Source organism: Cydia fagiglandana, chromosome 9 (genome assembly GCF_963556715.1).
Source record: "Cydia fagiglandana chromosome 9, ilCydFagi1.1, whole genome shotgun sequence".
Taxonomy (NCBI): domain Eukaryota; kingdom Metazoa; phylum Arthropoda; class Insecta; order Lepidoptera; family Tortricidae; genus Cydia; species Cydia fagiglandana.
Window position 1 is genome coordinate 9,816,599 of NC_085940.1, and position 17,131 is coordinate 9,833,729.

The 17,131-nt window shown below is 37.0% G+C and overlaps 2 protein-coding genes across 7 annotated transcripts in view; one reads left to right on the forward strand and one right to left on the reverse strand.

Annotated features, from left to right (window-relative positions):
- Window positions 1-137: 137 nt before the first annotated feature.
- The window catches only part of LOC134667338 (lysophospholipid acyltransferase 7-like), a 470,374-nt gene continuing 453,380 nt past the window's right edge, over window positions 138-17,131 (forward strand). Inside the window, exons 1-7 of one of the 2 annotated variants that reach the window (XM_063524695.1) lie at window positions 197-441; window positions 1,177-1,484; window positions 1,900-2,051; window positions 2,646-2,857; window positions 3,711-3,884; window positions 4,624-4,762; window positions 5,212-6,016. In XM_063524695.1, coding sequence (XP_063380765.1) covers window positions 212-441; window positions 1,177-1,484; window positions 1,900-2,051; window positions 2,646-2,857; window positions 3,711-3,884; window positions 4,624-4,762; window positions 5,212-5,463 — 1,467 coding nt within the window. In that variant the 5' untranslated portion in view covers window positions 197-211 and the 3' untranslated portion in view covers window positions 5,464-6,016. Of the gene's footprint in view, window positions 442-1,176; window positions 1,485-1,899; window positions 2,052-2,645; window positions 2,858-3,710; window positions 3,885-4,623; window positions 4,795-5,211; window positions 6,017-17,131 lie in introns of those variants that run through there. The other variant, XM_063524696.1, reaches the window with a different exon arrangement.
- LOC134667342 (keratin, type I cytoskeletal 9) overlaps window positions 6,863-17,131 on the reverse strand; it is a 32,109-nt gene continuing 21,840 nt past the window's right edge. For 2 of the 5 annotated variants that reach the window (XM_063524700.1, XM_063524701.1), the window contains exons 2-5: window positions 15,501-15,567; window positions 11,440-11,574; window positions 9,919-10,783; window positions 6,863-8,105 (exon numbers count right to left, since the gene is read on the reverse strand). In XM_063524700.1, coding sequence (XP_063380770.1) covers window positions 8,045-8,105; window positions 9,919-10,783; window positions 11,440-11,574; window positions 15,501-15,567 — 1,128 coding nt within the window. In that variant the 3' untranslated portion in view covers window positions 6,863-8,044. The remainder of the gene's footprint in view (window positions 8,106-9,918; window positions 10,784-11,439; window positions 11,575-15,500; window positions 15,568-17,131) is intronic. The other 3 variants (XM_063524705.1, XM_063524703.1, XM_063524704.1) reach the window with 3 other exon arrangements.

Here is a 17,131-nt window from a genome sequence, read left to right on the forward strand (position 1 = left end):
TGAAAGCACTTGCACCGCGACCTTGGCGACTTGAAACTTGAATCGACTTGATATTTTATGTGAGAGTGAGAATGGAACACACTTGCCAAGTGACATTGACATGACATTTTTTATCTCATCCCGTTCACGTCTCGAACTCATTATTTTCATATTTCTATTTTGATTCTATTATTATTTAGGTGGATTTTTATTGCTCACATATAGCCTCGAAATGTGGGCCTTTTTGGCTAAGAACAAAAATGATATTATTTACTTATCGCTTTTATTGTTCAGTGTTGCGATAGGACCGTATTATCGGTCCATTAATTCAATAAACGCAAGGAAGTGGGCTGGAACTGGACTTGGAATTCTTCTCATTATTATTGTATCGGGATACAATGCTGTACATCCTATTTTGTCAGCTATTCTTGGAATTTTAGCTATTAAACTGGCAACCGTAAAGTAAGTTATATTTTGTTTATTTATTATTGACCCGCCCCCGTGTTTCGCATGAGTTACAGTAGTTAATCGGAAAAGTTATAATAAAGATATATCCTTGAATATAGCTTTTAGGGAGATCTCTTTTTCAGACCCAGTCCAGTACTTTCTGAGATTGTAGTAAAAGAAATGGTCCCCCGAACTTCATTAAGCATACAGTAATACATTCACTAAAATCTTTTCTTTTATGTATTATTATTATCGTATGGCTTTATTAAATAAAAATACAAAAATCATATACAATTATCCATATTACTGTGAAAGTCGATAAACTTGTTTGGCAAGTTTACTATCAGTAGTAAAACTAGTAAAGGGATTACAGTTTGGTTCTTACTTTAAGCATTTATGTTAATTTAAACTCCAGCGAAACAAACCATACATTCTAACCCTCTTATTCATAAACATTTACTAAAGTTGACAAGCCGATAATAATTGTTTGTCCCTTTCTGACATATTGGTATGATGGAAAGGGACAAACAATTATTATCGGCTTGTCAACTTTAGTAAATGTTTATGAATAAGGCTAAGGGGGTAATTCTTTATGTTAAGATACTGATCATGATTCTACTACGGTAATACTATTAGTTATTCTGTGATTCTACTAAGATTTATGCAATTGATGAATTTTGATGTCAACTTTTCCCTATTTTTTTTTCTAATATCCAATGAACACACACACAATTGTTTTTTTTTTTTCAGATACTGTCATGTGGTCACCTTCTTCCTCATGTTTGGATACCTCTTTTTCTTTCGACTATCCGATAAATTTGGTTTCCCGCTACCATCGGGACAAACCAATCTCATTGAGATGATAATTGTTCTTAGAGTTGTGGGAGTAGCGTTTGAAATCAACGGATCTTGGCTAGCGGTGGGAAAAGCTAAGAGAAAGGAAGAAAATAAAACCGAAGTGAAGGAGACGGACAAGGATGATGAATTTTTGGAAATAATTAACCCTAACCTTGAAGACTTATTTCATTATTCATTCACCTATGTTGGGTTACTTACAGGTAATTAGTATGTTTCTAATATAATTTCAGATTTTATTACTCAGACTTCAATGTTACTAATATATTTTTATTTGTTTATTTAACTTTATGAAAAATAAGTAATAATGGCGGACCTAATGCGTTAAGGCATTCTGTTTTATGTTTTCAAATAAGTTGTACCATAATGGAATGTGTCTTTATCTTCCTTGCATTATTCCGGCATGACCTTATCTTATCCTGCAACCCAGAGGTGAAACTAGGCCCTATTGTTAAAATAAGTTTCGAAAAACGCATTGGTAAGAGCCAGGGTTTGAACCCGACCTCGACCTCCATATTGAAAGTCGCATGCTCTTACTGCTAGGCCACCAGTACTTTATGATTTATGAAATGCACATAATGTATTGAAATAAAATTGTTATTATATTGTAATTTTCAGGTCCTTACTACAGATACAGGACTTTTGACGACTATTTCAACTTGCCATACAGCAAGTATGCAGACTGCCTGGGCGCCACAATCAACACACTGAAGATGGTGCCTTTGTACATATCCTTGTATCTCGCTTTGTCCAACATCTGGCCCCTAGAGGTAGTATTGTTAAGGTATTAAGGTCCCAGTGCTTGCTTAACATGGGAATGTCTAAGGTCTAAGCGCCACTTGTACCATCCCACTAACCTAGGGTTAACCGGTTAAACCTGGAGTAACCATGGTTACCAGTACAATTTGACACAGGGTTAACGGTTTAACCGGGTAACCCCGGGTTAGTGGGATGGTGCAAGTGCCCCTAATAGATGACACACTGATGTTACCTTTATTGCTAATGTAAGCAAGCATTAGGATATCTACCAGATCTTATAACACAATAGGTCAGGTAGACATAAGAGTAGATAGAATATTGGAATTGAGGACAAAGTCATGATCATGAAGGTGGGAAAGGGAATTTAGGGAAGGCATGTTACCAGTCTGACAAAAAAGAGTACAAATTAAAAAGTGGAAATGCTGTAGTGTCCCTTTCAAAACAATCTATATAAGAAAACGGGACGACACTTTGCAACAGTATTGCCACTTTTTAATTTCTACTCTTTTTTTCTCAGACCTTACTTATGGCAACAAGTTTCAACTCTTAAGCACATTATTTGTTGTTTGTTATCAGTTATCTCTCATAATTAATCTAATTTTCAGTATATCCTGACTGAAGAGCACAACAACCGAAACTTCGTCTACCGAATGATGTATCCATGGGTGCTGTTCGCCGCGTTCCGCCAACGCATTTACTCCGGCATGACACTGGCGGAGAGTGTGTGCACGTCAGCTGGCGTCGGGGCGTACCCCGTGGAAGGCAGGAATAGGACCGGACATGGACCCACTGTCGGATATTTGAAGCTCAAACAAATGTACGGACTTATTTTTTGTTTTTAAACATATACAAGAATTTATTACAACAATCATAAGTAATACATAGGCAAAGGGTTAGGTAATACATATGTGGGTAGGGTAGAGAAGTGGTTTCAATCAATCGATGTGTGGAAGGGCGGCACCGTCGTCGAACCCAAGCCACCAGGCGGTGGACTTAAACCGGTGGCGTGTGCCTCGGATACACATGCTAGTGGCGCGTATAACGGCGATACTGATCCTACATCTCAGCCAGCCCAGTATGGTGCTTAGAGAACTGTTCCACCGTTGATATATGGTTTCTGCCATATGTTTTATAAAGGAGGACATGTACGGACATATTTATTTAACCCTTTACCAGGCATAGTACGATTTATCGACCAACGACGACGACGACGATTTACGCGCCAATAGAATTTCAACTTTACCATTCGGATTTAAGGTTCAAATTAGATTGCACGTTCGGGAAATTGGAAGCAGGACTAATTGGAGTATATTTGGATTTTTATTAAAACCTTGTAGTTTGGTGCGGCATGGAAAAGGGTTGATTAGTTTACGTGTTCAAGGGTCTGAAGGGCTTATAGTGATAAAAACTCCAAAAATATAAAATGAGACGTGTAATCTCTTGTGGTACAAACATCATCATCATCACACAGTTATCAGTGTGGTCGGTGGATGGATGGTAAAGGAATATCGACATTTGACATTAAATTCTATATAAAAACCATAAATTATAATGAGAGGCGATTGGCCTCTGTGGCGCTTTTACTATGATGGTCATGCAGGCGCTTCATGGGTCTGATTTTGATGTGAACATTACGAATATGACCCCTGCTTATTTATTTATGTTTACAGGACCGAGGAAGAGGCAAAGAAAGCTCGATACGATTTCAAAACCATGGAGTCTATGGACGTATGGGGCTGTGAGACCGTGGAGACACTGCGGGACTCCATGAAGGTCTGGAACAAAGCTGTGCAGTATTGGGTCGCCATGGTTGTCTACAAGAGGTTCCCTGTTAAACCGCTCAAGTAAGATTTGTGACCTTTTCGAGCAAACGGAAACACTTTGTCATTTACCATAAAGACGAAATTTGCTTGTATCTTTATACGAATAACTTGTCACAGCGTTCTTATGGCAAGCGAAAATGTAGTACCTTTTGCTTGAAAACGAAATTTGTTTTTACGTTGGTTCTATCACAGATAGTTGAACTTTAAGCACATTAATACCAAGATATCCAAGACGCCAAGCAAAGGAATAATGGGCCCACTTTACAGGCAGTGGAAATAGGTAATTGTAGCCGCAAATTTGATAGCTGAAGTACACAGATGACGCTGAACGTTTATAATAGCTCGATGGTTAAACGAGAGTCCGTATTATTTTACACTACGCGTCTTGGTATCCCTTTATTTACTTTTGAGACATGAATGGACAATAATTCCTGGCAAAAATAGTATATCAGGCCGCGTAGCCAAAATGCCAATCGCTTACGCTCCGTAGCGATCGAAACGCAACTGTCACTGTCGCGCTAATATGGAAGAGTGATAGAGAGACATAATGCTTTTCGTTATCGAAGCGATAGCGATTGTAACCTTGGCTAGGCCGGCTGCTTCACAATAGAATGTGTCGGAAATGCAGAATGTCATACCTAATTAATTACAATCAGTTTGTCCGGCTATTTCATAACGCTGGCTTAATGAAACGATCTATTATATGCAATTTAATTTCCTCTATTGTATATAATTTATTGTGTCGTATTTTATTTTCCAGGATTCATGCAGCGCTGTTTGTGTCTGTGATATGGCATGGATTCCATGCCGGGTATTTCTTTTGCATTTATGCTTGTCCCTTCTATTTGATGGCCGAAGATATTTACTACAAGCTTTACTACAAGGAAGCCACTGGAATGGTAAGTAAATGAATCCTACATGTATAATTTAGGTAGTTTACAAGGCCCAAATCATGCACATAACCACTACAACTAAAAAAGTAGGTAAACTTAAGTCCCATTTAGACAGATCAAGAATTTGCATGCGATTTTCGTTACAAGCCGGTTTCTATTTGATCGATCGACTAAAGAATATTGAATGCAAGTTCTAGCGCCGTGTTTATTTTTTGGTTGTAGTGGTTATGGCATGACTTGGGCCTTAAGCGCCAGATACATTATTTAATTGACCACGAAAATTCACATTTATACCACGACTTGGCAGTGTCGTCTGCAATTTGCTCGTTTATTTTTCCCACCGCCCACTACATATTATTCATTATTTATGAAGTCTTATGTATGTAAAAAGGAATACATAAACTTTCCCAATCATTGGCATCATCTAACGTCAAAAATGCGCTCTTATTTTTCAGAAAAAGAAGATAATTGGATTTGTGATGTGGTTCTTAAGGTCCCACTCAGAGTCATATCAAGCGGCCGCTTTCCTTCTTCTCACCTTTGATCGAATCTGGATATACTATTCCTCTGTGTACCACTACTGGTATGGAGTGTGGCTCGCATTCCTTATATTAGGTATTGTGTTGAATAAAACACAAAAACGTAAGCCCAAGAAAGTACAAGAGAAGTCAGACAATAACACGGAAGAAAAAGTAAAGGAAAATTAATAGAGATTACCTATATTTAATAGAGATTTAGAGAAATTATTATTTTTGTAATGGTCTAACCGTTTTTTACTTTTTTTAAAGGGATTTTTTTTATGAGATTGCTCAAGAAATTGTTTTGGTATATTTAAGATTTTTTTTTAAATAATATTTTTACTTTTATATCGATATAGAGTATTGCAAAATAATTGGTAGGTGAACAAATGAGATTTCCAAATTCGAGATTGTTTCTGTATACAGGCTAAAACTATAGCAATAATGACCAATAATTTTCTCCACTGATAAAATAGAAAATGGATGGTTTTATATTTACAAATCATTGTTATGTAATGGTAATGTATTGTTAAATCATGGTAGTAAGATACAGCAGCAAAGTATTGACACACTCGTATGAAGATGACCGTATTGCTATGACAATGAAGTATGTTTTTGCTGCTGTTGTATTTATTTTATAAGGGTTTTTGAAGTACCTAGGGTATTTGGTGTTAATTATGAATTAATATGTAGTTAATGAGAATTGGGGCTGGGAATTTTATATTGTCAATTTTGGAACATTCTAATAAGATGGCAATTACAGCTTGGCAAAAAAGAGTAGAAATTAAAGTGGCAACACTGTGTAGTGTGTCGTCCCTTTCAAACCAATTTATATAAGAAAACTGAACGACACTACAATATTGCCACTTTTTAATTTCTACTCTTTTTTGCCAAGCTGTATATCCAACGTCCAGAATGCCAACTTCACGCACCCAAATATGTTTCTCTCAGTCAGATAAAGCATATTGAAAAGGAATGGGGTTGACATCATTTTTATAGATAGCGCCAGCGTAGGTTTCCTGTCTCTAATTTTGGTCTATAAGGTGATAGTCTAGCCCTTCGTATGCCCATATCTTGACTAGGGGTCAAAAGTTTACTACTGAATTATTTAATAACCTTGAAATTGTAAATTGCAGTCCAAATTATCTGGGGCATATACGGGACAAGGCTAAAGGGCTAGAACATCTAAGCCATAAAATTCAATAATAAGTATTGGACCTTTTATTTGTAAAACCGATCGATGCTGGCGCCATCTGTGAAATACTTATGGTGTTAGAGATGCGGAATCCTTGACGATTTGTCTTTACGGCCCGGCATCGACATTGCGTCACTGGCTTCGGCTAAGGCGACAACCATAAGTGGGAACGAAAGATCCAATCGCTGTGTCTCGCTCTAACATATGGTGGTCGCCTTAGCCGAAGCCGGTCGCGCAATGTCGTGGTCAGGCCGTTATGGTGTTCAGGAGGTTACATATATATGCTAAACTAAGTAAATGTTTACATTCCTATTGCATTCAACCCGTGACCACCAACATAAATATTATAGATAGATTTCTAGTCTTATTTATAATGGCAAATGAATAAAGGTGTATTTTTTATTTAAATATTTATTTCTTAAATAAAATTTTCACAGGTACTATAAAATGGAAGTCTTGCACCAGAAGTTGCATAAGCAGGCAAGTTAAAACCTGACTGCATCAAAAATTGGAAAATAAAATAATAATGCTTCTATGTTGAGGGAAACCTCTTAAATGCTTACTACTAGTTTAGGTCTCTTAGCGCCACTTGCACCATCTCACTAATTCGGGGTTAACCGGTTAAATTCTACTGGTAACCATGGTAACTCCAGGTTTAACCAGTTAACCCCGGGTTAGTGGGATGGTGCAAGTGGTTATTGATTATCTTATCTATCACATTTTACATTTAAGTGACACGCATACACATAAGGCACTTAATGACAATATATTTTGAATCACAAATACGGTAAAAAACAAAACAGTATTAGCACTTACATTAAACTACTTTTTCTCAAAAATGGACGGCAAAGTCGACTTTGCCGTCTAAAAAATAGGTCGCGAAGCGCGTAGTTTATGGTCAGTCAAAAATTAAAAAGTTAAAAACATTGCAGTCTCGATTTTGGGACTGCAATGTTGCATACAAATTCCATTATTTGTCGAGTTCCAAACTTTTTAAAAGTTGAAATGACCATATCAAATGAAGGCACAGGCCCATTAAACAGCCAAACAGATGATTAGTACCGCGACTATTTAGATGTCTCAAATAGGTTGGCGTATTTTTGACAGAAAAATACACTTCTATTTTTTTATTAAAAAAAATAAAAAGGCGGCAAGGGCTTTTTTCTGTCAAAATATATATGTAAGAACGTTGCTTTTGTAAAATATTTCTATGATATTTATATTTCTTGCACCATTTTTGAGAAAAGCACTATATATGACTCGGCTGGAAGGCTACTTGCTAGCTTCGGATTCAATTAAACGGACTCCCAAGGTCGTCCGTTTAAAACGAATCCTCAGCCTGCAAGTAGCTACTTCCGAGCCTCGACAATAATGTACTATTAACAGCCGTCTTAAGATTTAATATAAAAAGTGATAAAATAGTTTATAATTTCGTGTGCGTTTCTTGGCGTATATGAGTTTAAAAGTTTAAAACGGCGATCTAGTTAAAATATTATTAACAGTAGTGACACAAATATTAATTTCTATAAATTACATACATATTAGCACAATAACAATAAATAACTAGATTAGTTTTCAACCCCGCGTCATACTGTAGAGGTATGGCTGTGTCAGGTATGTCAAAACCAGTATCACGCTGAAAACAGACGTAATAAAATACATTAGAATGGCACTAAAAGCAAATACGCACTAATAAAGCTTAAAATAGAGTATTCATACATTGAACTATCTACATAGCGTTTTTATTCTGGCTCGTTGCAAGTCGTCTGAAGGTTATTTATCAAACGTAACGTAAACGATTCCACTGCATTTAAATAGAGTCTCTATCACTTCCACTTAAAGTGTATTGTTAATAGATACAATCTTAGCGTATAATAAAGCTTTTTTTATTTTTAGTTTGATAAATAAAAGGACACTTGGAACGAGTATTTAGCGTAATAACATAGCCATATTATTGCAACTAAATAATAGTAAATAATGGTAAAATATAAAAAGAAAAAATAGGTAACGAATATGTGCGAACTGTGATATTTACAAAATAATGACAATATTACTTCTATACACTTATGATTATGACATATTCAATACCAAAATTAGAATTATGACATTATGTTACCCATTTAGCCTCCTACAAATTATAAATTAGTTTGTGAATAGTATTAATCCAGTTTAGCCATTGTCCAGAGTAAGTCCATGCAGGGCAGGTCACCTTATTTACAAACCGCATCAACTATTTGACCAAATCTCTGTTTTTATCAAACTTCTTCCTTCTGCATTCTCACCAACGTAATCAAATATTCGTCAAACTTTGAAATGTGACCAGCAGATACGACTCTTAGGAGATTCTAGCTTTCCACCTGTAGTTCTCTTACACAAAAACAGGGAAAATCATTAGTATTAGAGATTATTAAGAGATTCTTATTAGTTAACATATTAATCTACCAGCATTTTTGGTAATTTTCGGTATTTAGTTCTGTTAGTGCTCAACTTTTCACCGCAGTCGCAGGTCGTGTCTGTGACGGTGTGTAGTTATTTGTGAGTATAGGTCTGTGCACATCGGCTTGCGTGTGCGTGATGTGCACGCGCGCGTGAGCTAAAATGTTGGAGTCGCACACGCACACGTCACGCAAGCGGTGTGCCGTCTCTCATAAGGATCTGTATACTACAACGCCGCACGCGCACGTGTACGTCACGCAAACGCAGCTGGTGTGCACAGGCCTTAAGGCAAGTTTGCGGCCATGCGTGGCTGTCAAAGGGCTTCAATACATTAAAGTTAGACGTGAGAAACGCAATACTGATACATACGTACATTCTGTAAAGTATGAATACTTTGAACGAGTATCTTTGGTGAGCAAGGCAAAGGTGATTTATAAAAAGGTATTTGTTTAAATGACAATTAGGTAGCTCAGTAGGTATAGAGTCAATTAGGTGCTACAATTATAACTAGAATAATCAAATTCACGTTAATAGAGATTGAATAAGCCGCTGGTATAACCTTTATATGTACAAGGCGATATGTGACGTCCCACGGGTAAAGGTACCTATTATGGCGGTTGGCGCTTACGCTATTATTAACGTCGCTCCAATATTATTGCGGCGCTATGCGACGTAAGCGCCAGCCGCCATAAGGTACCTTTTGCCGTGGAACGTCACATATACATATGTACCTTGCTATAGGTACTGCACCCAAGCACAAAATTAAGCAGAAAATATGAATGCCCGGAATACAATGCCAGCATAATTTTGTACATCTTTTTCTCGCATGATAGTTTACGTTTGCCATTAACCAAGAGCACCCGGATCGAATTTATATTCTTAATAAAATTGTTAGTGCAGAATTGTGATTAGGTATGATTAAAATTAAAAAAAAAAAAACTGCAAGAAGCTTAGATTAGCAAAATAATAGTTAAAACTCCACCCATGTTACTGTTACTGAATTTGTTATTTACCCGACATTCCAGCCATAGGTGGCGGGCTTGACAGTAGAGGCCGCATTGGGTTTGGCGTGCGTCCCCCCATAGTTCCTGTTCTGAGCCGGTTGGTATCCTGATGACGGATAGTTAGAGTTAGAACTCCTAGAATTTGAGGGAGAGGCATAGTTAGGATTTTCCATAATCGGTCTGGTGTTGAACAAGTTGTTTATGCCTCCGTTTTTAGAGAGATTGCCGAGAATGGTGCCGAAGATGTTGGACAGGCCCTGGCCGCTGCCGCGGCTGCCGCCGCTGCTGGAGCCTCCGCCGCCGCCTCCGTTAGCGTATTTGTTAAGCGTATTGAGTATGCTGTCCAAGGGTCCTTTGCTGCCAGAACCGAAACCTGAACCTCCAGAGCTTGAACCGCCATATGGTGAATTACCTCCTCTGTTGTTGGATCCACCATATGGTGAGTTCCCTCCGTAGGGTGAGCTACCACCGTGGGTGCCTCCGTAAGGTGAGCCTCCCGGATAACTACTTCCTCCGTTTGAATTGCTTCCATAAGGAGGACCGCCACCGTAAGGTGAGCCTCCTGGGTAGCTGCTGCCTCCGTTTGTGTTGCTTCCGTATGGAGATCCGCCTCCGTTTGTGTTGCTTCCGTATGGAGAACCGCCTCCATAGGGAGAACCGCCTCCATATGGAGAACCACCTCCGTAAGGCGAGCCTCCAGGATAGTTGCTTCCTCCGTTATTCGAGCTGCCGCCGTACGGCGAGGAACCTCCATAAGGCGAGCCGCCGGCGGGCGGGGCGGGCGGAGGGTAGTGAGGAGCCGAGTCGGAGTCCCTCGAGGGTGTCTGAGGTCTCGCTGGTTTAGGCACCGACGGCTGCGGTTCAGCGTGTGATCCTGAAATAAGTATTTAAGTAGGTACTAATAATTTTTTTGTATCACTCAACTTTCGTAATGCCCTATAACATTTTAGCAAGTCCGGATTTTGTTTATTTTTGTTAAGAGTTTATATTGTTAAATACAATTTACCTTACACCTTAAAACTTTGTTAACCCTTTGCCATCAGGCTAAGGGATATATTTCCCACATACGGCAATTCAAACCTGTTCTATTTCCGATCAGTAAGACAGACATTCGATTATAATTTTTAACTGGAGCCTGGTAGGAAGGGTTAAACAGTCAGTTGATAGGTATTCAGGAATAAGCGGCTATAATTTATATAAATAGTATTGTGGTAGCGTTTCTTATGGAATGACCCTATTCTGAGCCTAGAATTTTTCTTTACCTACTGAGAAGGTATCTACATACATCTCTTTAGTTTAGTTGTCTGTGTTTACGATTAACGCGTATATTATTATGCTCGTGCCGGAAATAGTCACAATCTATAATGTATGTGGGATGTTTGAACTGATTTCGACAGTAATGTTGTCAATACAAAAAGTCGGAAACGTATTGATGTTATCCAAACAGCAAACCACACGCTCGACTAATGAACACATGATGGGGACGCGACCGTCAATGTGTAAGATAGTTTCAAATCTAGACGAACATACCTTCAACTTCAGTCTTCTTTTTGCATGTTGGGTAAGTGCCACAGTCCCGGGTGTGGCCAAAAGAACAGGGATCTTCTGCCAGAACGCACACCTGGCTGTTAAGGCACCCTATGTCTTTGCACGTGCGTCCATATTCTGGAAACAAACACAAATCATGCACATATTTCTTAAACATATATGTATCTGACCAAGTACATTTTGGTATATGATATGATATGAAATGCCATGTAGACTCCGACTACGCTTTACAGCGACATTATACAGTCAGCAATGTCAGCATCAATGAAACAACGCGCCAGAAGTGCCTGCCACCCTGGATTACTTTTCTATACATAGATAGATATATCTCTACAGTACAGTTCGCGTTCAAACGTATCAGTAGCCGAGTAACTGATTAATCTATCTATCTATATATATAAATGCAAGTGTCCTGACTGACTGACTGACTGACTGACTGACTGACTGATTCATCAACGCAGAGCCGAAACTACAAAAGCCAGAAAGTTGAAATTTGCACACCAGATTGCATTTATAAAGTTTACAAGAGATAAGAAGCGATTTTGAGAAATTCAACCCCTAAGGGGGTTAAAAAGGGGATGAAAGTTTGTATGGGGTGAAAGTTTTCTTTTAAGCTAGGAATTTGAAACTTCGTAAAAAGATATATTATTAAAATACAAGAAAACTAATTTGAGCGTTTTTGAAAATTTATCCCCTAAGGTGGTGAAAAAGGGGTTGAAAGTTTGTATGGATATCAAAAAAATTTTCGAGTGGTGGACTTGAATCTTTGTATTTAGGAATATATTTCAGCGTTTTGTAAAATTCATCCCCTAACAGCGTTAAAAAGAGGTTGAAAATTTTAATCTTAGAAAGGCATAATAGCCGATTACAAAAAAAAGTGATTGCAACGTTTTTGGAAATTCAACCCCTAAGGGGGTTAAAAAGGGGATGAAAGTTCGTCTTCGGGTGCAAATTTTATTTTAAGCTAGGAACTTGAAACTTTGTAAAAAAGTATCAAATTCAAATATTCGAAAACCAATTTCAGCGTTTTAGAAAATTCATTCTCCAAGGTGGTGAAAAAGGGGTTGAAAGTTTGTATGGAAATCAAATTTTTTTTCGAGCGCGGGACTTGAATCTTTGTATTTGGGGATATTATTAGAAGACAATAAAAGTAAATTCAGCGTTTTGTAAAATTCATCCCCTAACAGGGTTAAAAAGGGGAGGAAAGTTTGTATGGGGTTAAAGTTTTCTTTTAAGCTAGGAATTTGAAACTTCGTAAAAAGATACATTATTAAAAAACAAGAAAACTAATTTCAGTGTTTTTGAAAATTCATCCCCTAAGGTGGTGAAAAAGGGGTTGAAAGTTTGTATGGATATCAAACATTTTTCGAGCGCGGGATTTGAATCTTTGTATTTGGGGATATTATTAGAAGACAATAAAAGTGATTTCAGCAATTTGTAAAATTCATCCCCTAACAGGGTTAAAATGGGGGTTCAAAGTTTGAATCCATTACAAATGCTTTGAAACTAGGCACTTAGAAAGACATAATAGCCGATTACAAAAAAAAGTAATTGCAACGTTTTTGGAAATTCAACCCCCTAAGGGGGTTAAAAAGGGGATGAAAGTTCGTCTTGGGGTGTAAATTAAATTTTAAGCTAGGAACTTGAACTTTTTTACAAAAAAAAGGTATTAAATTAAAAAACATGAAAACTAATTCAAGCATTTTTGAAAATCATCCCCCAAGGTGGTGAGAAAGGGGTTGAAAGTTTTTATGGAGATCAGATAATTTGTGAGTGCGGAACTTAATTGAATCTTTGTATAAGGGCATTATGAGAATACAAGAAAAGTAATTTCAGCAACCAACATCAAAATCCACTTGACTTAAAACTTCATACAACTTGCTACAAAAGAAAAGTACCTACTTAATTTCAACATTGCTTGGATATGAAAATTGTAGAAAATTATAGGTACTAAAGATGTAAAATGTTGAAGATAAAATTCCACGCGGACGAAGTCGCGGGCTAGTATTGACGTATAGAGACATATCTATATCTCCTATTGTTAAGCTGAAATGGTAAAACCTTCAGATGAGTAGTCTGATCCGCTACCTTTCATGCTGAATGTACAATCTACCTATACCTATCCAATCCTATAGAAGCGCCATACGAATACTTTACAGTTTTACAGAGCACACTATTAATTTAGGGTTAGGTACTAACTTAGTGTATTTCTATAACTCGGATAGATAGGGTGTTCCGTTTCCTTATCAGCTCTCGTCTTATTTTGAAAGAAATAACTGTCGCGCGCGGAGGAACCCTTAAATGCTTAAACCGGCCTATAGCCTAAATAATTACGATATTATAAACAATAGCAGAATTATACATAATTTTCTTGAAAATTGGACTTCTTGCCTTAACCCTTTACCAGGCTGAGGGAAATAATATATTTCTCACATACGGCACTTCAAACATGTGTTCTAGTTTCGATGAGTACTTATCCTAAGACAGACATACGATTGTCATTTTTGAACTTTCAGCCTGATAAAGGGTTAAGGACACCCTTGACCAAATAAACACTTTAAAACAACCCTTTGCGTCGGGGGTTTAAGAAAACAGTAGAAAGAATAACAAATTAAAGGACTATATAAATCATTATTTAGTATTAAATTAATCATTGCAAAGTTCAGCTTAACATCTAACGAGCCATAAAGTAATCGAAGGCAATTTATCCTTCTTGTAATTAAAAACGACGACCTTCGAATAAAGAGAAAAATATGTATTATTCTGCTTTGTTTGTGATAAAACAAAACTGATTCTAGGTATTTCACTTTTTGCTGACAATATACCTAGTGGCTCTAGCTTGGGGAAAGGGATTGTATAACGTACATAATATAATTTATACCTAGGTACCTAAGAATCAAAAGAAGACTTATTTATACGTTCTTTATTCGTTGCTCCGCGTTATCACATTACGGTAGGTGCACTGTACACTACAATTTGTGAATGAATAAAAGGAATCTGTTTTGTTCGCGGTAAGCTACGCATTGTAGCTACAATGAATTTTAAAGTTATTAAATCCATGCTCCGTGGCAAATAAACGGTTTAGGCGTCAGAATAATTAATAAGAAGCTACTTAGGTAGCTTAAAAGTTTTTTAGAGAATGTTGAAATCTAGAGATCTCAACAACTCAACTCAACATTGTATTCAGATAAAATTATAAGAAGAAAACACCAGGACAAAACGCTTCAGAACCTACGAACCAATAAAATTATTTCGACATAATGGGGACTGAAACCGAAATTTATCTCGAATAAAAATTACATTATTGTGAATTGTAAAAGTAATAAAACGTATTCAACCGAACAACACAAAAGCGGAAGAAAAAACTCGACGCCGAAAACATTTTAAGCTAAGAGCGAGAAATGTGAAGAATTCTTTGGTGGCACGGAATTTGCGACTCGGCAAGTGCGAGTTTAGAGGCAATAAAAACAAATAAAAAGAGCATCATAAGGTCGGATCATAACTCATTGTTTCGCTACTCTCGAGGCGTCGGGTTATTCGTTTTATGTGTGCATTAGGTAATGGATTCGAGCCATATCTTACGGGAGCCCGGGAGCACCGAAGACGTGCCTGCGAGCGTCACCGGTGGCTGTGGCCCGAAGCTTGTAGTTAATCGGCGAGTCATCAAATATCGCTAACATAGATTAAAGAATAATTACTCTGCGAACTATGACGCTGTAACATGCGTATCCGATTTAATCAGTGGAAGTTATAAAGGTCACGTTCACTGTACGACGCTCGAGAACAGGAAGTTCCTTGCAGAGATAATTATATGTTTAGCGCAGCGCAGTATCAATTTTAAAACCAAAAAAACCCGATGTACAGACAACTGTCAAAATATGGGTGTATTAGCAAACTTGTTCAAAAATATGTCCCATAGTGGCCATAGTGCTTAATCGCTGACATAAGAGCTATGGGACATATTTTTGAGACGATTTGTGCACCCATATTTTTACAGTTGACTGTACACCGGATTTACGCAAGACTAAAAATAAATTACTTACTTGAAAAACTATCAGCGTAGAATACGCACGTTAAGATCAGAAGACCCGTCTTCCAATCCATTATTATCTGAAACAAAAAACGATTTCGTTAGACTAAGCTAAATAAATTCTTAAGGAAGATAATGGCTGTTGTTAATTCTGCAATAAGGCATTAATTAGTAAACCAAAAAATGAACAAGCGGCGGCTGCGTCTACAGATAATACAGGGAGAAGCTAAATAAACTTAACGGATACTTCTTTGTGTTGTACCTATATTTCTAGACTTGTATATATCCCTAGACATAACAAAACAGAGTCCATTAGGTAGGTATTCACAGTAGATATTATTTTCCGTATGAAGAAAAATAAAAACAGCATAAAGATATAAAATAACAAATAAATAGGAAGCAATATCTTTTAAACACAAATATTTACATATTGGACACTATTCACAAAGCTTGGAACAAAAGAAAAGCATGTTATGTGTCTAGATTATTGTAAGATAAATCAAGTATAATTAAGTAATAATACTTTTGTAACTTGTTACTTTGACTTTGATGTAGAAATAATAACGTTTCTAGGTAATCAAAGGCACAATATGAGCTAAACATTTCGGCGAATACGAATCTGATTCTGATTCTAAGAACCCACTCAATCAAACTCGATAAAAATTGTCTAAGAACACTATCTAATAATAATTGGTTCGGAATCTATCTAGATTATTCTAGACTATCAAGAGTACTTAGAGATCTATGTAGAACATAAATACTAGTATTTACATAGAATAGGTCCTATTGTTAATTTTGAATTGGGGCACGAAGAACTTTTTGGAAAATAACAAAACGCCTTTTAACGGGAGTGTAAACAAACATGAAAACATGAGAGTTGTTTATATGTAATTTGAATGTTGTTATGGCGGGACCGATTTGTGATAGATATTTTTTCAGTAAAATTTTTAGAAGTACGAACAATTTACCTACTGTTGTTTTATTTAAGTTATTTTACGTATCGAATTGAATCGAAAATAACTCGAATATCAGCCGGGGTATACCACCACGCCTTTAAAATTTTAAAGTTTGTATACTCGGTATGACTTGTAGTAGGTATTTGTAATTTTGTATTTAACCACGAAGAATAGAATTCTTTGATGAATTAACATGCTTAGTAAATAAATCTGTTCGCGACTACAAGGAAAAATCCGCTATGAATCGCCGTGAGATTATGCTTCTGTTACTCACCCAGGTCTATAACCGCGAAAATCGAAGTTCGCAAATTGCGGGGATTTTTCTCTGTCACTCCAATTACGCCTTCGTTGGAGTAAAAGAGAAAGATCCCCGCAATTTGCGAATTTCGGTTTTCGCGGTAGCGGCTCAGGTCCCGGATGCCGACTTATTTACTGACAGGTTGGGGAAGATTGTCAAAGCCACCATGTCTGCTCTGAACCATACCATAACCTACTTCGTAGTTACTGTTTAATTTTACCTATTGTTTAGTATACGCCGCTATTTTAAATTTATTTTCTTATCTGCTTTATATTTATATTTGTTTTAATGGTATAATTTGTTAATAAGTGTCTTATCTTCTATTTTAACGTGTATTAAGCGAATTGGTAAACTAATACTTTAAGCTTATATGTAAGAAATAAATGGCAT